The 24,245-nt window shown below is 49.4% G+C and overlaps 2 protein-coding genes and 1 long non-coding RNA gene across 10 annotated transcripts in view; 2 read left to right on the forward strand and 1 right to left on the reverse strand.

The window, feature by feature from the left end:
- The first annotated feature begins 1,259 nt into the window (after positions 1-1,259).
- On the forward strand, positions 1,260-11,167 carry RDH8 (retinol dehydrogenase 8). The gene is made up of 6 exons (XM_001100028.4): positions 1,260-1,567; positions 5,191-5,349; positions 7,534-7,713; positions 9,588-9,681; positions 10,139-10,322; positions 10,418-11,167. Exons 1-6 carry the CDS (start codon positions 1,405-1,407, stop codon positions 10,631-10,633), a joined length of 996 nt encoding a protein of 331 aa, XP_001100028.2. The 5' UTR covers positions 1,260-1,404; the 3' UTR covers positions 10,634-11,167.
- Positions 11,168-16,081: 4,914 nt separating this feature from the next.
- LOC144336651 (uncharacterized) lies at positions 16,082-23,974 on the reverse strand. The gene is made up of 2 exons (XR_013408908.1): positions 23,889-23,974; positions 16,082-18,378 (listed from the first exon to the last, which is right to left on the reverse strand). It is a non-coding gene; the product is annotated as an uncharacterized LOC144336651 (long non-coding RNA).
- LOC714514 (complement C3) overlaps positions 16,850-24,245 on the forward strand; it is a 41,523-nt gene continuing 34,127 nt past the window's right edge. Inside the window, exon 1 of one of the 8 annotated variants that reach the window (XM_077977279.1) lies at positions 16,850-16,913. In XM_077977279.1, coding sequence (XP_077833405.1) covers positions 16,906-16,913 — 8 coding nt within the window. In that variant the 5' untranslated portion in view covers positions 16,850-16,905. Of the gene's footprint in view, positions 16,914-23,858; positions 24,205-24,245 lie in introns of those variants that run through there. The other 7 variants (XM_077977280.1, XR_013408871.1, XM_077977278.1 and 4 more) reach the window with 7 other exon arrangements.

Genomic DNA, 24,245 nt, shown 5'->3' on the forward strand with positions numbered 1-24,245 from the left:
GCATGAAGAGGCCCCCAGGAGGTCAAACAGAGCTTTATGCAATTGGACAAGCGCAGACACGCAGGATGTGAGGGTGCTTCCCGAGGGAGGGGAGGAACCAAGAGGCGTATCCTGAGCCCTGAACTGCTCCCCGAACCCTGCTTCCCCCACCCCCGCCCCAGGGGAAGAGGGAGACGCAAGCAGTGCCTTCCTCCCAGTCTCTGACTCCCCAGACAAAGAGTCTCTGTGTCCCTGAAGAGGAGGGGGTGGGGCCCCATCAGGCCTGAGGGGGAGACGGGGCCCCCCAGGGTGGGAGGAGGAGAGGGAATCTCTGCAAGCTGCGCCTCCCCCCACCCCAGGGACATCTGAAGCTGAGACTTCTCCAACTAAAAGGCTCTCACAAAATTCCTGCCTGCCCTGCCTTGCTGGAAGTTCTTCCTGTAGTCTAACTACATCTTCTGACAGTTCTACACCCCTTCCCTCTGTGAAACAACATTTCTGGATCCACATTCTCTGTCTCCTTCTCTCACTCTCTCCCTTCAATCAGAGATTCTTCACCCAGAATACAGACACTAATTCCCCCCAACTTTCACAGAAACTCTCCCCAGCCCTAAATAATTTATACTCGGCTGGGCTCAGTGGCTCACACTTGGAATCCCAGCACTTTGGGAGGCTAAGGCCGCTGGACCACTTGAGGTCAGGAGTTCAAGACCAGCCTGACCAACATGGAGAAACCTCATCTCTACTAAAAATACAAAAATCAACTCCGTGTGGTGGCACACACCTGTAGTCCCAGCTACTCGGGAGGCTGAGATAGGAGAATCGCTTGACCCTGGAAAACGGAGGTTGTAGTGAGCCGAGATTGTACCACTGCACTCCAGCCTGGGTGACAAGAGCAAGACTCTGTCTCAAAATAATAATAATAATAATAATTTACACTCATAATAAAAATTAAAAATTAAGAAAACGGTTACAAATGTCCAAGGCAGGAGGATCGCTTGAGGCCAAGAGTTGGAGACCAGTCTGGGCAACAGAGCAAGGTCCCATGTCTAAAAACGAAGTAAATTTAAAAATTAGCTGGGTATGGTAGTGTGTGCCGGTAACCCCAGCTACTCTGGAGGCTGAGGTGGAAGGATCGCTTGAGGCTGCGGTGAGCTACGGTGGTGCCACTGCACTGCAGCCTGAGTGACAGAGCAAGACGCTGTCTCTTAAAAACAAACAAACAAAAACCAGTGATGTGTATAGTAGGTGTGGAGAAGAAATTTTTGGCAGATGAAGAAAATGAGGTGCAGAAAGGATTTAAGAGATTCTCTCTTACTGCCTGTTCAGGGTCAGTCCAGAATTGAGGGTCTCCTGGCCAGGGCGGAGGCTTTGCCCTGCAGGGGATCTGTGGGAGGGGGTTAGGAGGGAGCAGACAAGCCCAGGATGAATGGTCAGAGTCAGGTGCTGCCCGGCGGAGGTCACGCGTCCAGGGAGGGGATCAACATGGCCGCTGCACCCCGGACTGTGCTGATCTCCGGCTGCTCATCAGGAATTGGTCTGGAACTTGCAGTGCAGCTGGCCCATGACCCCAAGAAGCGTTACCAGGGTAAGAGGTGCAGGGCGGCGCTAGGAGGCAGCAGGGTGGAAACGGCTTCCCCAGCACTGTCTCCCCTACCCATCTCTCCCAGCTGTACTTGTGGGCTTGGGGAGAACTCAGGATGCATGCCGTCTTCCTCTCCCTCCAGGAATCATCCCCTCATCCTACAAATATTTCTTGAGCACCTTCTGGGTGTTCTGAATGCTGGCAACACAACTGGGGATGAAATAGACAAAAAAATCTCAGCCCTCGGGATGGTGTCATTCGGGGAGGAGAGGGAGAACGGGCGATAAACAGATAAAAAGAAATTGTTGCTATATCTGGTGGGAATAAGTGCTGAGAAACAAAATAAAGCATGCTGAGAGTGGCAGGGGGTGGGTGGGTGATATTTTTAGAAGGGTTTCACTAGGGCATTTCCTAGATTGGAATAATCACTACCCTGATGCTCACTCCTCCACAGTCTCCCCAGATTACTGCTTTGACTGAGATAAGCTTCTTAAGTGCTCCTGACCTTGGGGGTTGAAGGGATGGCCTTCTAGTTCTAAGAATTTGCCTTTCTGCAGCTCTAGAATAAATCCCTGGAACCTGCATCCTAACCAACCAGGAGAACCCCTGACCCAGAGGGTGCATGCTGGAGCCAAAGTGGGCAAAGGGTTGTTACTTACAAGGAGGCGACTAGGGGTGAGGGCATTGCCCCAGTTGGCAGGGGTGCTTCTCCCAGCCCTCTGCCCTCTGTTTTAGAGACACACACAGCTTTGAGCACGACAGCCTGAACGCCAGTGTGCAGGGAATAACGTGCGTTCCTGTGGGCGGGCAGATGGGTGTATTAAACTGCTGGAGGCTAATGTTTACGGAGCTTTTACAATGTACCACGCTGCATTCTAAGTGCCCTGAATCCAGGAAGTCGTTTAATCCTCACATCACACCTGTGAGGCAGGCACTATTATCCACCCCATTTTATTATTATTTTATTATTTATTTATTTTGAGTCAGAGTCTTGCTCTGTCGCCCAGGTTGAGTGCAGTGACGCATCTTGGCTCACTGCAGCCTCCACCTCCCACATTCAAGTGATTTTCATGCCTCAGTCTCCTGAGTTTCTGGGATTAAGGCATGCACCACCACACCCGGCTAATGTTTTGTATTTTTAATAGACGAGATTTCACCATGTTGGCCAGACTGGTCTCGAACTCCTGGCCTCAGGTGATCTGCCCACCTGGGCCTCCCAAAGTGCTGGGATTACAGGCATGAGCCACTGTGCCTGGCCTGCCTCATTTTAGAAATGAGGAAACGAAGATGCAGACTGTCAAAGGTCTTTGCTCAAGGTCTCCCAGCTGCAAAGTGGCAGAGCTGGGATTTGAACTCAGGCATCCCATCCCTTGCACCCATGTTTCCCACTATATCACATGTAGATGCAAGTGACCCCATTCAGGCGCCTGCTACCCACGAATCACACTGGCCCGAAGACAAGAGGCAAATGCCCCCAGGAGTGTTCTTGGTTGATTATGGTTGCACACATTGGGGGATATCAAACATGCATGCTGGTGCATGTGCAGACATGGTACATATGCTAAGGTCCTGCTTAAGAGCATAAGCTTGAGGCTGGGCGCAGTAGCTCATGTCTGTAATTTCAGCACTTTGGGAGGCCGAGGTGGACAGATCACCTGAAGTCAGGAGTTTGAGAACAGCCTGGCCAACATGGTGAAACCCCGTCTCTACTAAAAATACAAAAATTGGCCAGGTGTAGTGGTTCATGCCTGTAACCCCAGCACTTTGGGAGACCGAGGTGGGTGGATCACGGGGTCAGGAGATCGAGACCATCCTGGCTAACACGGTGAAACTCCATCTCTACTACAAATATAAAAACTTAGCCGGGCGTGGTGGCGGGCACCTGCAGTACCAGCTACTCTGGAGGCTGAGGCAGAAGAATGGTGTGAATGTCAGGGGTGGAGCTTGCAGTGAGCCGAGATTGCGCCACTGCACTCCAACCTGGGTGACAGAGCAAGACTCTGTCTCAGTCAATCAATCAACCAATCAACAAAAATACAAACATTAGCTGGGCATGGTGGCAGGTACCTGTAATCCCAGCTACTTGAGAGGCTAAGGCAAGAGAATCGCTTGAACCAGGAGACAGAGGTTGCAGTGAGCCGAGATTTTGCTACTGTATTCCAGCCTGGGTGACAAGAGCGAGACTCCATCTCAAAAAAAAAAAAAAAAAAAAGAAAAGAAAAGAAAAGAAAAAAGAGGATAAGCTTGTCCAGGCTCTGTGGCTCTTTGGCTTCTGACGCCTATAATCCCAGCACTTTGGGAGGATGAGGTGGGCAGATCACCTGAGGTTTGACACCAGCCTGACCAATATGGTGAAACCCCATATCTACTAAAAATACAAAAGATTAGCTGGGTGTAGTGGCAGGCACCTGTAATCCCAGCTACTTGGGAGGTTGAGGCAGGGGAATCGCTTGAACCCAGGAGGTAGAAGTGGCAGTGAGCCGAGATCACACCTCTGCACTCCAGACTGGGTAACAAACGAGAGTGAAACTTTGTCTCAAAATATGTATATATATATATATATATATATATATATATATATATATATGGCTATTAACTTCAGTGTTCATGTATGTATGTATGTTGGCTATAGGTATGTATGCATTTTTTTCATGGCAGTCTGTTTTATGTTTGTGTATTTTATTGTCTTACCTACTAGGCTATAAATTCCATGAAGGCAGAAATGTTATCTTATTTATTTATTTATTTATTTATTTTGAGACAGAGTCTCACTCTGTTGCCAGGCTGGAGTTCAGTAGCATGATCTCAGCTCACTGCAACCTCCTCTGCCTCCCAGGTTCAAGCAATTCTCCTGCCTCAGCCTCCTGAGTAGCTGGGATTTCAGGTGTGTGCCACCACATCCAGTTAATTTTTGTATTTTTAATAGAGACGAACTTTCACCACTTTGGCCAGGATGGTCTCGATCTCTTGACCTTGTGATCTGCCCACCTCGGCCTCCCAAAGGGCTGGGATTACACATGTGAGCCACCCCGGCCTTATTTTTTTATTTTTTGAGACAGGGTCTCACTCTGTCACCCAGGCTGTAGTGCAGTGGCTCCAACTCAGCTCACTGCAGCCTCAACCTCCTGGGCTCAAGCAATCTTCCCACCGCAGCCTCCCAAGTAGCCAGGACTACAGGTGGGGGCCACCCACCACACCTGGCAAATTTGTATATATAATTTTTTTGTAGAGATGGGATCTTGCTATACTTCCCAGGCTGGTCTCAAACTCCTAGTCGAGCAATCCTCCCACCCAGGCCTCCCAAAGTGCTGGGATTACAGGCTTGCACCACCACACCTGGCGACTTTATCTTATTTCATGCCATAGCCTCAGCACCTAGAATAGGGCATAGTGTATAGTAGATGCTCAATAAATGTCTGTTGAACTCATGGTTGGAAGGATGGATACAGGTATGTGGAGATGCATGTACACAAGTGTGCACTTGTTGGCTGAGTGATAAATGTGGGTGTGTAAACTTATGGGTTTCCATCTCTCTGTGACTTTTAATGCAAGATCACAGAAACGTGGAGCCCACACCAAGGGGAAAGGAACTCAGTGCCTGTCCCTGCTCTACTCTCTGCCCCCAGTGGTGGCCACCATGAGGGACCTGGGGAAGAAGGAGACACTGGAGGCAGCTGCTGGGGAGGCTCTGGGGCAGACCCTCACTGTGGCCCAGCTGGACGTGTGCAGTGATGAGTCGGTGGCTCAGTGTCTCAGCTGTATCCAGGGAGAAGTGGACGTGCTGGGTAAGACGTCGCAGCCCCTGACTCACTGAGCCCCATCCTGGTCTGAGTATAGACCCTCAATACGGCAAGGTCTGAACACCAGCTCTCTGGCTCCTTCCCCAATCTCTGAACCTGGACAGAAGGGGTAGACCAGTTGGCCAACAGGGGTAGACCAGTTGATCCTACCAATTGATTTATTAAGGGCTGGGTGCCGTGGCTCATACCTGTAATCCTAGCACTTTGGGAGGCTGAGACAGGAGGATTGCTTGAGCCCAGCAGCTCGAGACCAGCAAAATAGTGAGACTTTGACTCTACAAAAAATTTAAGAATTAGCCAGGTATAGTGGTGCATGCCTAATCCCAGCTACTCAGGATGCCAAGGTGGGAGGATCACTAGAGCCCAGGGGTTTGAGGCTGCAGTGAGTTATGATAGAGCCAGTCTGGGAGACAGAGCAAGACCTTGTCTCAAAAATCAAAAAAAAATTTTTTTTTTCTTGAGACGGATTCTTGCTCTGCGCCCAGGCTGGAGTGCAGTGGCGTGATCTCAGCTCACTGCAACCTCCACCCCCCAGGTTCAAGTGATTCTCCTGCCTCGCCTCCTGAGTAGCTGGGATTACATGTGCCTGCCACCATGCCCAGCTAATTTTTGTATTTTTCGTAGAGGCGAGGTTTCACCATGTTGGCCAGGCTGGTCTCAAACTCCTGACCTGAAGTGATCCGCCCACCTCGGCCTCCCAGAGTGCTGGAATTACAGGCGTGCACCACCGCACCTGGCCAAAAATCTTTTTTTTTTTTTTTTTTTTTTGAGACGGAGTCTCGCTCTGTCGCCCAGGCTGGAGTGCAGTGGCCGGATCTCAGCTCACTGCAAGCTCCGCCTCCCGGGTTTATGCCATTCTCCTGCCTCAGCCTCCCGAGTAGCTGGGACTACAGGCGCCTGCCACCTCGCCCGGCTAGTTTTTTTGTATTTTTAGTAGAGACGGGGTTTCACCATGTTAGCCAGGATGGTCTCGATCTCCTGACCTTGTGATCCGCCCGTCTTGGCCTCCCAAAGTGCTGGGATTACAGGCTTGAGCCACCGCGCCTGGCCCAAAAATCTTTTTTTTTGAGATGGAATTTAACTCTTGCTGCCTAGGCTGGAGTGCAATGGCGCGATCTCAGCTCACTGCAACCTCCGTCTCTCGGGTTCAAGTGATTCTCCTGCCTCAGCCTCCCAAGTAGCTGGGATTACAGGCATGGGCCACCACACCCGGCTAATTTTGTATTTTTAATAGAGACGGGGTTTCTCCATGTTCTTCAGGCTGGTCTTGAAGCCTGACCTCAGGTGATCCACTCGTCTTGGCCTCCCAAAGTGCTGGGATTACAGGCATGAGCCACCATGCCTGGCCCAAAAATCAATTTTTTAAAAAATAAAAATATTAGGCTGGGCGCGGTGGCTCAAGCCTGTAATCCCAGCACTTTGGGAGGCCGAGACGGGTGGATCACGAGGTCAGGAGATCGAGACCATCCTGGCTAACACGGTGAAACCCCGTCTCTACTAAAAATACAAAAAAAAAAAAACTAGCCGGGTGAGGTGGCGGGCGCCTGTAGTCCCAGCTACTCGGGAGGCTGAGGCAGGAGAATGGCGTGAACCCGGGAGGCGGAGCTTGCAGTGAGCTGAGATCCGGCCACTGCACTTCAGCCTGGGCGACAGAGCGAGACTCCGTCTCAAAAAAAAATAAAAAAATAAAAAAATAAAAATAAAAATAAAAATATTAGAGACACTAGTAATAATCTGAGGCCTGGGGGTGGGGCAGATTTTACGGAATAGAAATTCTCATATATGGAGAAAGTCATACGTGGTTGGGAAAATTACTTGGATGAGTCACTTGGGGAAGACAGCATGATGCAGAAATAAGTCATAAGGTCCCCAACCTTCGCAGGAAGGTGGGTGTCACTGTCTTGATGCAATTTGGGGTCAGAATCGAATTGCTCATGGATTAAGGGGGCCACTATTCCCAGCAGCCCTTCCTCCCACTCAGGGCTGAGGATCTCCTATGACAAACGCTAAACTGTGTTTAAAGATCACCAAGATTTCATATTTGTCCACCCACGATACCCTGGACTGGCCTTGGACTTGGAGTACGGGGTGGGGTGATTCAGGGGGTGTCTGGAAGTAATGCTAGAAGGGTAAGGGACTTTCAGGTAACCTTAGTACCTCTTCTCTTAGTGAATAATGCTGGAATGGGTCTGGTGGGGCCCCTGGAGGGGCTCAGCCTTGCTGCCATGCAGAATGTCTTTGACACCAACTTTTTCGGAGCTGTCCGTCTCGTCAAAGCTGTGCTTCCAGGCATGAAGAGGAGACGGCAGGGCCACATCGTGGTGATCAGCAGCGTCATGGGGCTGCAGGGTGAGCTGTGGGGACCCACCCTTGGAAATCCCACCAGCGTCTGATCCTCCCCAGACTGGGAGGATGGTGAATGGGTTTTAGATCATATTCTAAATTAGTGTGGAGCCCAGGCTTGGTGATTCATGCCTGTAATCCTAGCACTTTGGGAGGCTGAGACGGGTGGATTGCCTGAGCTCAGGAGTTCGAGACCACCAGTAAGAACGGGTGAAAGCCCGTTCTTACTAAAATACAAAAAAAAAAATCAGCTGTGCATGGTAGCATGTGCCTGTAATCCCAGCTACTCAGGAGGCTGAGGCACGAGAATTGCTTGAACCTGGGAGGCAGAGGTTGCAGTGAGCCAAGATTGTGCCACTGCACTCCAGCCTGGGCAACAAAGTGAAACTCTGTCTCTAAAATAAATAAAATAAAATAAAATAAATTAGCCTGGAGAATTGTGTTCAGAAGGATTATGAAGTTCAGAAGGAAAAAGTGGCCAGACATGGTGACTCATATCTATAATCCCAGCACTTTGCGCGGCCTAGGCAGGAGGGTTGTTTAAGCTCAGGAGTTTGAGACCAGCCTGGTCAACATAGCAAGACCTTATTACTATGAACTTTTTTTTCAATTAGGCCAGGCACAATGACTCATGCCTGTAACTCCAACACTTTGGGAGGCCAAGGCAGGTGGATCACTTGAGATCAGGAGTTCAAGACCAGCCTGGCCAAAATTGTGAAACCCTACCTCTACTAAAAATACAAAAAAATTAGCCGGGTGTGGTGGCACACATCTGTAGTCCCAGCTACTCGGGAGGCTGAAGCAGGGGAATTGCTTGAACTCAGGAGGCAGATGTTGCAGTGACCTGAGATTGTGCCATTGCACTCCAGCCTGGGCAACAAGAGCAAGACTCTGTCTCAAAAAATAAATAAATAAATAAGTAAATAAACAAACAAACAAAAAAAACAACAAACCTTTGGCCAGATGCGGTGGTTCATGCCTGTAATCCCAGCACTTTGGGAGGCTGAGGCTGATGGATCACTTGAGGTCAGGAGTTTGAGACCAGAACGGCCAACATGGTGAAACCCCATCTCTAGTAAAAATACAAAAATTAGCCGGGTGTGGTGGTGTGCACCTGTAGTCCCAGCTACTCAGGAGGCTGAGGCAGGAGATTCGTTTGACCTCAGGAGGCAAAGGCTGCACTCCAGCCTAGACGACAGAGTGAGACTCCGTCTCCCTTCAACAACAACAAAAAATAAATTAATTAAATTTAAAAATCAGCCAAGCATCGTGGTGTGTGCCTGTAGTCCCAGCTACTCAAGAGGCTGAAGTGAGAGGATCGCTTAAGCCCAGGAGTTCAAGGCTGCAGTGAGCTGTGATTGCACTGCTGCACCCCAGACTGCAGGACAGGGCAACACCCTATCAAAAAAGAAAAAGAAAGAGAGGGAGAGAGAGAGGGAAGGAAGGAAGGAAGGAAGGAAGGAAGGAAGGAAGGAAGGAAGGAAGGAAGGAAGGAAGGAAGGAAGGAAAGAAAGGGAGGGAGGGAGAAAAGGAGGGAGGGAGGGAGGAGAAAGGGAGGGAGGGAGACAACAGCCCTAATGAAGAGAAAAATGAAGAGGATCCCCAAGTGGCCCCAAAGGTTTAGAGAATGGAGGGAAATAGGGGAGTTTCCTGGGACCAGGTGGAGCTGAGAGGTGGCACCCATCACCCGAGAACAACTTCGTTCTGACCCCATATGACCCCATCACACAATGCCATACCCCACATCATCTTGGCACCATGTATCTGCTCTGTCTGGTCTCCACATCCTCTTTGCTCTGTCTCCCAAAGACCCCATCACCCTGGAACCCACAAAGCCCACCTCCCAGACCCCCAAAGAGCTCTCCTTCTGACCCTCACAGGTGTCATCTTCAACGATGTCTATGCAGCCTCCAAGTTCGCCCTGGAGGGATTCTTCGAAAGCCTGGCTATCCAGCTGCTGCAGTTCAACATCTTGTGAGGCGGGCACGTGGGCAGAGGGGGCTTGGAGGCAGTGCTGGGGAGGTGGCATTGAAAGGGGGAGAGGAGAGATGAAGACAATGAAGCTGGGTGCAGCGGCTCACACCTGTAATTCCAGCGTTTTGAGAGGCTGAAAGGGGAGGATCGCTTGAGGTCAGGAGTTTGAGACCAGCCTGGGCAACATAGCGAGACCCCCATCTCAACCCAAAATTTAAAAATTAGCCAAGGGTGGTGGTGTGTGTAGCTGCAGTCCCAGCTACTCGGGAGGCTGAGGTAGAGGATTGCTTGAACCCAGGAGTTGGAGGTTGTGGTGAGCTATGATCATGCCACTGCACTCCAGCCTGGGCAAGGGAGTGAGACCCTGTATCTTAAAATAAATAAATAAATAAATGGACAAAATAGGTCAGGGAGCAGTTGGGGCATCAGACTGACACTACCCCTGCCCTGTCGCCAGCATCTCCCTGGTGGAACCAGGCCCCGTGGTCACCGAGTTTGAGGGGAAGCTTCTGGCGCAGGTTTCTACAGCTGAGTTCCCAGGCACTGACCCTGACACCCTGCACTACTTCCGGGACCTCTATCTCCCAGCCTCCAGGGAGCTGTTTCGCTCCGTGGGACAGAGCCCACAGGATGTGGTTCAGGTGAGTGAAGGGCCCAGAGCCCCAAGTGGTGGCTCAGGTATGTTGCGGGGTGAAGCCCTCCCTGGGTCCCAGGGCTCAGGCGCTCTACTCTGCAGGCCATTGTCAATGTCATCAGCTCGGCTCGGCCACCCCTGCGCCGACAGACCAACGTCCGCTACTCCCCGCTGACCATGCTCAAAACCGTGGACTCCTCGGGCAGCCTGTATGTGCGAACCACCCACCGCCTCCTCTTCCGCTGTCCACGCCTCCTCAGCCTTGGCCTTCAATGTCTGTCCTGCGGCTGCCTCCCAACGCGAGTGCGGCCAAGATGAGCAGAACGGAGCTCACGATCCCCATCCCTGAACAACCAGACTTCTTCATTCCACATCTAATTCAAGGGATGAAGATGCTTCATTCATTCATTCTGCAAACTCCCCCTCCCCTGCTTTGTGCCTGGACATGGCTAGAATCCCAGAAGGGCTCAATTTTCAGGCATAGACTCCTCTGCAGTCACAGCTGGAGCAGAGACAGGGACCCTGGGAACTTGGCCTGGGGAGCCCAGAGCAGGAAGCTGCAGCTGTCTCTGGGAAAGCAAGAGAGGCTTCCTGGAGGAAGGGGCATTGTTATGAGCCTTGAAGGATGAGACAGACTCTGCCACATTCAACCTCGTGACTTCATGATCCTGGGCCTGAGAATACAGGAATAATTAATAACCCACCCTGCACCCCCATGCAGACACCAGAGCTCTGTGGACCAAGGGGACATTCCTGGTCACACACCCCATCAACAAAATGTATCTGAGCACACACCAGCAATGTATGTATATTTTTTCCATTAAATATATATTTATAACCACAAGTTGTAGTTACATTTACTATTTAATAAAGCTCAATTTCTTAAAATTAAATAAAAACTTAAAAAGACAGCTCCAAAGAGAGAGAGAGAGCAAGAGAGAGAAAGCAAGCCAGCCAAGCATGGTGCATCACGCCTGTAATCCCAGCACTTTGGGAGGCCAAGGCAGGTGGATCACTTGAAGCCAGGAGTTCGAGATCAGTCTGGCCAACATAGTGAAACCCTCTCTCTACTAAAAATACAAAAATTAGCTGGGCATGGTGGCCGGCACCTGTAATCCCAGCTACTCGGGAAGCTGAGGCATGAGAATCACTTGAACCCAGGAGGTGGAGGTTGCAGTGAGGCCAAGATGGCACCACTGCACTCCAGCCTGGGCAACAGAATGAGACTCTGTCTCAAAAAAATACAAAAACAAAAACTCACAAATGGATAAGCAGACTTTTGTGTATCCTTAAAAAGGAAGGAAATTCTGACATGTGGGTAAATACTGAGAACACCATGCTGAGTGAAATAAACCAGATAGAAAATTCCACCTATCTGAGATGCCTAAAGTAATCAAATTCATAGATAGAAAGTCACATGGTGGGTGCCAGGGGCTGAGGACTCCTCTGTGATCACAGTGGAGCAGAGAGAGGGACCCTGGGAACTAGGCCTGGGGAGCCCAGAGCAGGAAGCCGCAGCTGTCTCTGGGAAAGCAAGGGAGGCTTCCTGGAGGAAGGGGTATTGTTATGAGCCTTGAAGGATGAGACAGACTCTGCTACATTCAACCTCGTGACTTCATGATCCTGGGACTGAGAATGCAGGAATAATTAATAACCCACCCTGCACCCCCATGCAGACACCAGAGCTCTGTGGACCAAGGGAACATTCTGAATATATACTTTTAAAAACTGAATATATACTTTTTTTTTTTTTTTTTTTTTTTTTTGAGACGGAGTCTCGCTCTGTCGCCCAGGCTGAAGTGCAATGGCCGGATCTCAGCTCACTGCAAGCTCCGCCTCCCGGGTTCACGCCATTCTCCTGCCTCAGCCTCCCGAGTAGCTGGGAGTACAGGCGCCCGCCACCTCGCCCGGCTAATTTTTTTTGTATTTTAGTAGAGACGGGGTTTCATTGTGTTAGCCAGGATGGTCTCCATCTCCTGAACTCGTGATCCGCCCGTCTCGGCCTCCCAAAGTGCTGGGATTACAGGCTTGAGCCACCGCGCCCGGCCTATATACTTTTTTTAATAGTATATACTGAATATATGCTTTTTAAAAATACTTTCAAAAAAGTTTTTTAAATAGTATATACTGAATATATACTTTTTAAAAAATACTTTTAAAAACTGAATATACACTTTAAAAAAATTTTTTTCACTAAAAGCAGCATACTATACAAATAAATGTGAACTTCAGTTGTTTCCTTGAATCATGTACCTTGGAGGATTTTCTTTTTTGAGACAGGGTCTCGCTCTATCGCCCAGGCTGGAGTGCAGTGGCGCAATCTTGGCTCACTGCAACCTCTGCCTCACGGGTTCAAGCGATTCTCCTACCTCAGCTTCCTGAGTAGCTGGGACTACAGGTGTGCGCCACCACGCCCGGTTAATTTTTGTATTTTTGGTAGAGACGGGATTTCACCGTGTTAGCCAGGCTGGTCTCAAACTCCTGACTGATTCGCCCTCCTTGGCCTCCCAAAGTGCTGGGATTACAGGCATGCGCCACCACTCCCGACTAATTTTTGTATTTTTATTAGAGATGGGGTTTCTCCATGTTGGTCAGGCCGGTCTCAAACTCCCAACCTCAGGTGATCCTCCTGCCTCAGCCTGCCAAAGTTCTGGGATTACAGGCATGAGCCACCACACCTGGCCATTATTATTATTTTACTTTTAAATTTTAAGACACAGAAACACAGGACATACTGATAGCACAGTGGCTCAGGCATGTAATCCCAACACTGGGAGGTGGAGGCAAGAGAATCACTTGAGTCCAGGATTTTGAGACCAGCCTGGGTAGCATAGCAAAATCCCATCTCTACAAAAAATTTAAAAAATTAGCCTGGTGTGGTGGCATGTCCCTGTAGTCTCAGTTACTCAAGAGGCTGAAGCGGAAGGATCCCTTGCATCCAGGAGTTGGAGGCTGCAGTAAGCTATGATCGCACCACTGCACTTCAACCTGCTGAGACAGACCCTGTCTCAAATAAATAAATAAATACATAAAATAAGAAAGGACATACATAGACTGATTCTGTTAGAACCCAAAGACAAAGTCATTCCTCCTTTCAATCCTTTCAAACCTCTGCAGTGGCTTCTCCTTTTATTTAGACTTTTTTTTTTTTTTTTTTTTTTTTGAGACGGGGTCTTGCTCTGTCATTCAGATTAAAGTACAATGGTGCAATCACTCAGCCTTAACCTTCCAGCTCAGAAGATCCTCCCACCTCAGCCTCCTGAGTAGCTGGGACCACAGGTGTGTGCCTCCATAACTAGCTAACTTTAACACATTTTTTTGTAGATACGGGGTCTCACTATGTTGCCCAGGCTGGTCTTGAACTCCTGGTCTCAAACAATCCTTCCGCTTTGGCCTCCCAAAGTGCTGGGATTACAGGTGTGAGCCATGACGTCTGGCATGCTTCCCCTCTTATTTAGACTCAGATCAAAACTGCATCATCTGACCACTGAATATTTGTCTCAAATTATTGCCTACTTTTTCCCCATCACCCACTCATTCCAGCAACACTGACTTCTTTGCTGTGCCATTTCGTCTGTCTGTCTTTCTTTATTTCTTTTCAGAGACAGGGTCTCTCTCTGTCACCCAGGCTGGTGTGCAGTGGCATGATCATAGTTCACTGCAACCTCAAACTCCTGGACTCAAGTGATCCTCCAGCCTTGGCCTCCTAAAGTGCTGGTATTACAAGTGTGAGCCACCATGCCTGGCCTACTTGCTGTTTCTTAAACACACCAACCTCAATACCTTTGCACTTGCTGTTCCCTCTACATAGAATGCTTTTCCCAAATACCCACAAGGCTCCCTTCTTCATTTCCTTCATGTGCTCAAATATCACCTCGTCCAAGAGGCCCTCCAGGATCACCTCAAGATAGCACACTGTCCCTTTATTTTCTTATCTGTTTTATTTCCCATCATCTGACATGGTTCTCTCTCTTTTCCCTCCCTCCCTCCCTCCCTTTCTTCCTTCCTTCCTTTCTCCCTCCCTTCCCTTCCTTTTCTTTTCTTTCTAAAAAAAACAAAAATAGAAACAGGGGTCTTGCTTTATTGAGCAGGCTGCTTTTAGATTCCTGGGCTCAAGTGATCCTCCCACCTCGGCCTCCCAAAGTGCTGGGATTACAGACATGAGCCACCATGCCCTGAAGGCATATCCTACTATGCTTGTTTCTTGCCTGTCTCCACCCACTAAAATGTCAGCTCCATGGGCACGAGACTGTTGTCTATTTGCTCTACCCACATCATCAACACTGTGGAAATCAAAAACTGACTCAAGGAGCCTGGGTTGGGGACTGGAAGTGACCAAGCTGGCACATCCCGGCAGTACAGTCCAACCTGAGAAGCTCGTGACACCTCCTACCTGGACAAGACAGGGTAATTCTCTAACCCTCAGTTTCTTCATCTGTGAAATGGAACTTGCCAGGAAGAAAGTCTTATTAAGGGCTGGAATGTAGTCGGTGTCTAATAAATTAGAGCCCTGAATAGTTATGTTGACGGTAGCTTTATTCCTTGGTCTCCTGGGTCCTGCCCGGCCTTGCCTGAGAAGCTCTGAGCTCAAAGCCCTGGAGGAGGGAGTAAAACCAGAGGCTGCATCTCTGCAAGGACACATCCCTACAAGGCCGCCCCTCCCGCCCGCGCCTTCTCGGTGCTAACTCCCGATCCCAGGGAGGGGAAGGCGGGCGGAATCTGAGCGGCAGGCGCAGCTGCTCCGGGCGGGCGGCCAAAGTCCCCTCCCTCCCTCATTGGCATTCCTGCGGGAGGGGCCGAGCGCAGCTGCCTGCCTGGCCGGAGGCTCGCTTGCGCCCTCTGGTGTCCAAGTGCGAGAGGCCACGTGGACTTGCGCCCGAGCAGCCGGTCTGTCCTAGGCCACTGTCTGCCGCTCAGGTGGACCTGGGTGGAGCTAGGTCTACCCCCTACCTTTCTTGGGCTCCCTTTACCATTCGGGTTCACGAACTCAGCTTCCGTCACTAAACTTGCTGTGTGACCCTGAGCAAGACACTCAACCTCGCTGTGCCACAGTTTCTTAGCTGTGCAATGTGGGACAGGATCCTTCACCTTTTTAGTGCCACTCTTTCTTTTCTTTTTTCTTTCTTTCTCTTTCTTTCTTTCTTTTTCTTTCTTTCTTTCTTCTTTCTTTTTCTTTCTTTCCTTCTTTCTCTTCTCTTTCATTCGTTCTTTCTCTTCTTCTTTCTTCTCTTTCTTTTTCTCTTCTTTCTATTATTTCTCTTTTCTTTTTTCTTTCTTTTCTTTCTCTTTCTTTTTCTTTCTTCTCTTTCATTCATTCGTTCTTTCTCTTTCTTCTTCTCTTTTTCTCTTCTTTCTGTCTCTTCTTTCTTTTCTTTCTTCTTTCTTTCTTTCTCTCTATCTATTATAGAGATGGGGTCTCACTATGTTGCCCATGCTGGTCTCAAACTCCTGGGCTCAAGCAATCCTCCTGCTTTGGCCTCCAAAGTGCTGGGATTACAAGAGTAAGCCACCACTCCCGGTTGCCTTCTTCTTTTTTTTCTTTTTCTTTTTCTTTCTTTCTTTCTTCTTTTCTTTTCTTTTCTTTTTTTTTTTTTTTAATTTTTGGGACACAATCTCACTCTATCACCCAGGCCAGAGTGCAGTGGCAGGATTACTGTTCACTGTAGCCTTGACTCCCGTGCTCAAGCGATCCTCCCACCTCAGCCCCATGAGTAGTTGGTGTTACGCATGCGTCTAATTGAAGAGACACCCTGAACAGACTAAGTGTGAGCAACAAGGCTGTTTATTCACTTTTCAGCTGAGTCCAAAAAGGGAGTCAGTGAAGGGTGGTGGGAGTGGAACTGGTTTTATAGGTTTGGGGTAGGTAGTGGAAAGATAGTTAGGGGCGGTTTCTTCGGGCAGGGGAAGAATGTCACAAGGTGCATAGTCACAAGGTGGGGGAAGGTCACAAGGCATGATATCACAAGGTCAATTGATTAGATAGGATAGGGCAGGAACAGATCACAATGGTGGAATGTTGCAAGACTGGTTAATCGGTTAAGGCAGGAACTAGCCGTTTCTTCTTCTTTAGTGGTTCTCCTGTTGCTCCAGGCTTTGTGACTCCAGGAGGCCTGTACATGTGGGTCACAGGGACCACAATGGCTCGATCATGGTGTAGTACGTTCACAGGACCTTACATTCCTGTCTTTTTATGTTTAATAATGAAAAATAAAATAAGAAAGAAATAAAATGAGAAAGAGTAGTGTAATGTTGGGATGTTGGGGTGAAAATTTTAGGGGTGCCAAGGAGGGGTGATGGGTGATGTTTTGGGGTGATGGACAATGTTTCTAAGGGTTGCTTTGAGTGGGGTTGGGGCAGCATGGGAACCTAAAGTTGGAGAGATTAAACTGAGGAAAGATCTTGGGATAGGAGTTGGTATTGCGGGGTTGTTAGAAGGAGGATTTGCCGTATTGATTAATTAGTAATAGCTTAGATACGATTTTGTATAAACTGAGAGATTAGCCTGAAAAGACAAGGTCTGATCAAGAGGACAAGAAGGGTGAGTGTGAAAGGGCCTGTTAGTGGAAGGAGCCATGAAGCTAGGCTAGAGAATGGCAAGGTAAGTCCAGAATAATTATTTGCCTGATTTGCAAGTTTTTGAGCTTTGTCTTTAAGTTTTTTAATGTTATCATATATGAGGCCAGATTGATTTAAGTAAAAGCAGCATTCTTCATTTAAGAATAGGCAGAGCCAGGCGTGATGGCTCACGCCTGTAATCCCAGCACTTTGGGAGGGCAAGGTGGGCGGATCACAAGGCCAGGAGATTGAGACCATCCTAGTTAACATGGTGAAACCCCATCTCTACTAAAAATACAAAAAATTAGCTGGGCGTGGTGGCGGCTGCCTGAAGTCCCAGCTACTTGGGACCTGAGGCAGGAGAATGGCGTGAACCTGGGAAGCGGAGCTTGCAGTGAGCAGAGATCAGGCCACTGCACTACAGCCTGGGCGACAGAGCAAGACTCTGTCTCAAAAAAGAAAAGAAAAGAAAAGAACAGAAAAGAACAGAAAAGAAAAGAAAAGAACAGAAAAGAAAAGAAAAGAAAAAAAAAGAATAAGGCGGCCTTCCGGCCCTTCAGGGTCTAGTGCTGTGTATCACCTGAAGGTGGCAGCTAGATGGGCCATACACTGAGCTGGATTTTCGTATTTGTTCTGAATGGTCTCCTTTAGTTTGTCATAATTGATGGTTTCATATGCAGCCTTCTGAAGCCCTTGAGCTAGGCAAGAGATCATATGGTCCTGCCTGGCTATTCCTTGGAGCCCTGACTGGTAGGTGCATTGGGGGTCTTCACGGGGTACCTCCCTAGCACCTTTTTGGAGGCCAGGCTCAAGGTGCCAGTAGTCATCAGCGTAAGATTGAGCTAGGGTCCAAACTCGCTCTCGCTCCTCAGGAGCCAGAGTAGAGATGAGGATGATGTTTAAGTCATTCCAGTTAAGATTATAGCACTGGGTTAAGTATCGGAGTTCTTGTATATGGTTGGTGGGGTCAGACGAGAAAGAGCCTAGGCGTTGACTAATTTGGGAGAGGTTCGACAGGGAGAAAGGGACATGAACCTGGACTATTCCTTCGGCTCCTGCCACCTCTCGAAGGAGAAATTGCTGGGCAGGGGCAGGGGCAGGGGCAGGGGGCCGGCCGTGGGGCCAAATTGTAAGCCAGATAGGGTGCGAGGAGGGGTGGTGATGGGAGGGGCATAAGGGGGGTGGGTTGTGGGTAGAAGAGGGATCAGATTCTGAGGGGGAATTAGAACCGAGTTCGGGTGGGTGAGGGGGAGAAATATCAGAGGGATTAACGGACAAACAGGAATCAGCATCACCAATGGAAGAAGGAAGGGAGATAAGGAAAACTTGGGACGGGTCACGTTGGGAGCAGAGGCTAGGGAGAGAGATACCATAGTGTAAAAAATGCCTGGACGGCCGGGCGCGGTGGCTCGTGCCTGTAATCCCAGCACTTTGGGAGGCCAAGGCGGGCAGATCACTTGAGGCCAGGAGTTTGAGACCATCCTGGCTAACACGGTGAAAACTCATCTCTACTAAAAATACAAAAAAATTAGCCGGACATGGTGGCGGGCGCCTGTAGTCTCAGCTACTCGGGAGGCTGAGGCAGGAGAATGGCGTGAACCCGGGACGCAGAGCTTGCAGTGAGTCGAGATCACGCTACTGTACTCCAGCCTGGGTGACAGAGCGAGACTCCGTGTCAAAGAAAAAAAAAAATGCCTGGACGTAGGGTACCTCAGACCGTTTGCCCATTTTGTGACAGAAGTTGTCAAAGTCCCGCAAAATAGAGAAATCGGAAGTGCTGTTTTCTGGCCACTGAGAGCCGTTGTCTAATTTATCTTGGGGCCAGGCCATGTTACAGCAAATAATAATAATAATGATAAACGTTTAGGCTTTAGATCGGGTGAAAGCTGAAGAGGTTTGAGATTTTTGAGGACACAAGCCAGAGGGGAAGGAGGAGAGATGGAGGGCGGGAGGTTGCCCATGATAGAACAGGGAAGATTGGATGAGAAAGAAAGAGACAAGGAATAGAACGACCACTAGGATCTTCAGTGGGTATCCCCAGTGGAAGTCCGGAGTTGTACAGCCGTGACCATTATTGGATTTCAGAAACACGGACAAAAGGAGGTTCATTGTCTGAAAGAAAAAGAGAGAGAAAGATGAAGAGAGACTGAGGCAGCTTAACTGATCTGTAGGCAGGCGTGGGGTCCTTTTGCAGGGGCGGGTCTGAAGTCCCAAGGTCGAAGGGAGTCTCTTTGAGGGAGAGCTCAGGGGAATAGGGGTAGGTCTCCAGGAGGAGATCCCCTATCCAGGGCTTTCGGCACCAAATGTTCTGCGCGCATTTAATTGAAGAGGTACCCTGAACAGGCTAAGAGTGAGCAACAAGACTGTTTATTCACTCAGGTGCAAGCCGTTGAGTCCGAAAAGACAGTCAGTGAAGGGTGGTGGGAGTGGAACTGGTTTTATAGGTTTGGGGTAGGTAGTGGAAAGTTACAGTTACGGGCAGTTTTTTCGGGCAGGGGAAAAATGTCACAAGGTTTGTAGCCACAACGTGGGGGGAGGTCACAAGGCACAATATCACAAGGTCTATTGATTAGTTAGGGTAGGGCAGGAACATATCACAACGGTGGAATGTTGCAAGGTCGGTTAATAAGTTAAGGCAGGAACTAGCTGTTTCTTTTTTTTTTTTTTTTTTTTTTTAGAGACGGAGTCTTGTTCTGTTGCCCAGGCTGGAGTGCAGTGGTGCAATCTCGGCTCACTGCAAGCTCCACCTCCCAGGTTTACGCCATTCTCCTGCCTCAGCCTCCCAAGTAGCTGGGACTACAGGTGCCCGCCACCTCACCCGGCTAGTTTTTTGTATTTTTAGTGGAGATGGGATTTCACCGCGTTAGCCAGGATGGTCTCGATCTCCTTACCTTGTGATCCGCCCGCTTCAGCCTCCCAAAGTGCTGAGATTACAGACATGAGCCACCGCGCCTGGCTGGAACTAGCTGTTTCTTTAGTGGTTCTCCTGTTGCTCCAGTCTTTGTGACCCCAGGAGGCCTGTAGGTGTGGGTCACGGGGGTCACAATGGCTCAACTATGGTGTAGCCCGTTCAGAGGACCTTACAGTTGGTCTTTACAGGCACACACCACTACACTCAGCTAATTTTTAAAAAAAAATTTTGTAGAATGGCGGGCGCCTGTAGTCCCAGTTACTCGGGAGGCTGAGGCAGGAGAATGGCGTAAACCCGGGAGGCGGAGCTTTCAGTGAGCGGAGATCACACCACTGCGCTCCAGCCTGGGTGACAGAGCGAGACTCCATCTCAAAAAAAGAAAAAGAAAAAAAGAAAAAGAAAAAAAAAATTGTAGAGATAGGGTCAGCCATGTTGTCCAGGCTGGTCTCCATCTCCTGGTTTCAAGCGATCCTCCCAGCTCTGCCTGGGATTCCAGGTGTCAGCCCTGGAGTCCAGAGAGTTTTTCATCTGTAAAATGGGCCAGTGATGATCCTTAATTCCTTAGATTGCTGAGAGGATTGAAAAAGACAGTCCAGGTGAATGTGGCTACAGTAAAAATATACACTCCAGGCTGGGCATGGTGGCTCACACCTGTAATCCCAGGGCTTTGGGAGGCCAAGGCTGGAGGATTGCTTGAGCCCAGGAGTTCAAGACCAGACTGGGTAACATAGGGAGACCCTGTCTTTACCAAAAATAGAAAAAAATTAGCTGGGCGTGGTGGTGCCTGCCTGTAGTCCCAGCTGCTTGAGAGGCTGAGGCAGGAGGATCACCTGAGTCCAGGAAGTCAAGGCTGCAGTGAGCTGTGATTGTGCCACTGCACTCCAGCCTGGATGACAGAGGGAGAGTCTGTCTCTAAAAACAAAAAATAAAAATAAAAAATTTTAAAATGGCTCAGATGGTTCTACCTGGCAATTCCCACTGTGTAGATAAGAGACACTGGTACTGGGAGAGAAGGCCCAGACTGGAGGAAAAGAAGGGAAGGACTGCGGAGAGAGGCCCTGAGGACCTTTGCCTTTGGACAATCACCTGTCCCGGACACCTGCAATCCCTGCCCCCAACAGAGGGGGGATGTGAACACCTGGTGAAGGGGAACGCCCACCCCCAGCCCAGGCAGAGCTAAACAGAACCAGTGGAGGCCAGGCACGGTGGCTCAGACCTGTAATCCTGACACTTTGGGAGGCCAAGGTGGGCGGATTATGTGAGGTCAGGAGTTCGAGACCAGCCTGGCCAACATGATGAAACCTCGTCTCTACTAAAAGTATAAAAATTAGCCGGTTGTGATGGCCTGCACCTGTAACCTCGGCTACTTGGGGAGCTAAGGCAGGAGAATTGCTTGAACCCAAGATTGTACCACTGCACTCTAACCTGGGCAACAGAGTGAGACTCCATAAAAACAAAAACAAAAAACAGAACCAGTGGAGATTCCTGAGACCCTGGGACAGTAAATAGACACTAATGTTCTAGAACCTTTCAAATTAAGTGTCACTTGCTTCCCTGAGGCAGGCTTTAATTTGATTCTATTGAGTCTTTGCTCCCTAAAACATCAACTTAAGAGCGTTAGCTGAAGCCTCACTGCTCCCCAGCTGCCTGACATGGGGAGCTTAGCCTCTTGGGGCCTCAGTCTCCTCATCTGTGCAATGGGTGCTAATTACTTCAGCATGGCTGCAAGACTACTTCTCCTTCTTCCTCCTCTTCTTTTCTTCTTCTTTTGAGGTAGGGTTGCCCAGGCTGGAGTGCAGTGATGTAATCACAGCTCACTGCAGCCTCGACCTCCTGGGCCCAAGCAATCCTCCCACCTCAGCATCCTGAGTAACTGGGACTACAGATGTGCACTACCACCCCTGGTTTTTTTGTTTGTTTGTTTGTTTGTTCGTTTTGTCAGGACTGAGTCTCACTCTGTTGCCTAGGCTGGTCTCGAACTCCTGGCCTCAAACAATCCTCCCGCCTCAGCTTCCCAAAGTGCTAGGATTACAGGCCTGAGTCACCACTCCTGACCCAGCTGCAAGGTTTCTATTAGGGGACATAGAGCACACTGAACAGTGTCCAGCACCTAGTAGGTGCTCGACAAATGCCCAAGGAATAAATAACTAGATCCTACTCCTCCCTTTGCTTCTAACGTCCTTGGTTTCAGCTCTCTACGAAGGCAGGATCTAGAAAATGGGCACACGTTAAGCCCCAATTCATGGGAGACTATGAGATTTCAGTAGAAAATGCCATTTTTAAGTTTGCAGTAAATGTCCACTCCACACAGGAAGGGATTTTGTCTGCCATGTTCACTGCTGTGTCCCCAGCATGCTAAGTAGGGGCCAGGCTCAAAGTAAATGCTTGATGAATCTTTGGCAGATGAAAGTGTATTATCTGCTGGAAGCAGTGGCTCATGCCTGTAATCTCAGTACTTTGGGAGACTGAGATGGGCGGATCATGAGGTCAGGAGTTTGAGACCAGCCTGGCCAACATGGTGAAACCCCGTCTCTACTAAAAATACAAAAAAAGTAGCCAGATGTGGTGGTGCACGCCTGTAATCCCAGATACTCGGGAGGCTGAGGTGGGAGAATGGCTTGAACCTGAGAGGCAAAGGTTGCAGTGAACCAAGATCGCACCACTGCACTACAGCCTGGGCAACAGAGTGAGATCTGTCTTTAAAAAAATAAAAAGTAGGCCAGGCGCGGTGGCTCAAGCCTGTAATCCCAGCACTTTGGGAGGCCGAGGTGGGCGGATCACGAGGTCAGGAGATCGAGACCATCCTGGCTAACACGATGAAACCCCATCTCTACTAAAAATACAAAAAACTAGCCGGGCGGGGTGGCGGGCGCCTGTAGTTCCTGCTAATCGGGAGGCTGAGGCAGGAGAATGGCGTAAACCCAGGAGGCGGAGCTTGCAGTGAGCTGAGATCTGGCCACTGCACCCCAGCCTGAGTGACAGAGCCAGACTCCGTCTCAAAAAAATAATAATAAAAATAAAATAAAAAATAAAAAAATAAAAAAAAAGTATATTATCATTTGATGGGGGGATCAGGAACTCTTCAATAGGCAAAATTTCCCAAGCTGGCTGAATTGACATCACTGTAGGGGGCAGATTCAAACAGACTCATCATTAAGACCAACCGCTTCTTAGAGGCAGACACCACAAAGCCGTCTCAACAATTCTCTTTAATAAGCCCGCTAAACAGTGAGAATTATTTGAGGACAGAGAAAGCCTTTTTCCAGGAATGCTTCAAGCATGATGTGTTTCCTTCCCCGGCTTAATATGTATAATTTGCCTTCTGGAAAAGGAACCCAGAGACTCTGGCATGACTTAGGAAACAATAGACAATGTCACAATTTACCAAGCATAATCGTCTCCTGCAAGGATGAAGAAATCCATGTAGTGCAAGGACTTGAAGCCCAACAAGAGGACTTTGAACCATGGATTTCTTAGCAGGTTTCATTATAGTGGGTCCTGGGGTCAGATGGTCAAATGCCACAGGCTGCTTACTCCCGGAATTGAGAAATAGGGAAAAAAATGCCAGCACCGCCCCTGTTTGTGCAGCTGCCCTGTTTTGCCAATTTCACAAGGGCAGAAGTAGGAAAAATCCATCCAGCCTAGGGTAGAAAGATGTTTGCTCCTCCTCCTGCCAGCCAATCCCAACCAAGCCCTGAGTTCAGTGTCCTGGGTGTGCAAAGCTCCTTGCTGGGGGAGGGGAGGGCTTTAGGATATGACCTTCATGGCCAGGCACAGTGGCTCATACCTGTAATCCCAGCACTTTGGGAGGTCGAGGTGGGAGGATCACTTGAGGTCGGGAGTTCGAGACCAGCCTGGCCAACATGGTGAAACCCCATCTCTATTAAAAATACAAAAATTAGTCGAGCGTGCTGGCTTATGCGTGTAATCCCCGCGACTTGGGAGGCTGAGGCATGAGAACTGCTTGAACCCGGGAGGCAGAGGTGGCAGTGAGCTGACATTGTGCCACTGCACTCCAGCCTGGGTGACAGAGCCAGACTCTGTCTCAAAAAAAAAGTAGGGGAGGATAAAGACCCTCATGGCTCATGGAACAGGCAATTCTCTTACCACTGTGGCCCCCAAGGAAGTGGCTGGGGCACTTCTCAAGCCTATCTTGGAGGCTTGGCTGGGAAGAAAGAAACACCCTCAACTCCACCTGGTTGGATTTAGAGGGATTCTTGCCCCACACCTGTTTAGATATTAACTCAGCCACGACCAGTCAAGGCAAACAGGCCAGGGCCAGGGCAGACAAGAGGACAGACAAGAGAACAGATATCTGCAGCCTGTGGCCACCCGTCACCCTCCCACCCACCATGGACATGCCCTGGCCCCTCGGGTGGATTCTGCTTCTGTTGGGAAGCCCCCTCACCCACGCTGAGCCTCTGTGAGTCTGGGGAATGGAGGGGGCTCAGCCGGCTTCCTGCA

The sequence above is a fragment of the Macaca mulatta genome, chromosome 19, assembly GCF_049350105.2.
Source record: "Macaca mulatta isolate MMU2019108-1 chromosome 19, T2T-MMU8v2.0, whole genome shotgun sequence".
In the NCBI taxonomy this organism is placed as follows: domain Eukaryota; kingdom Metazoa; phylum Chordata; class Mammalia; order Primates; family Cercopithecidae; genus Macaca; species Macaca mulatta.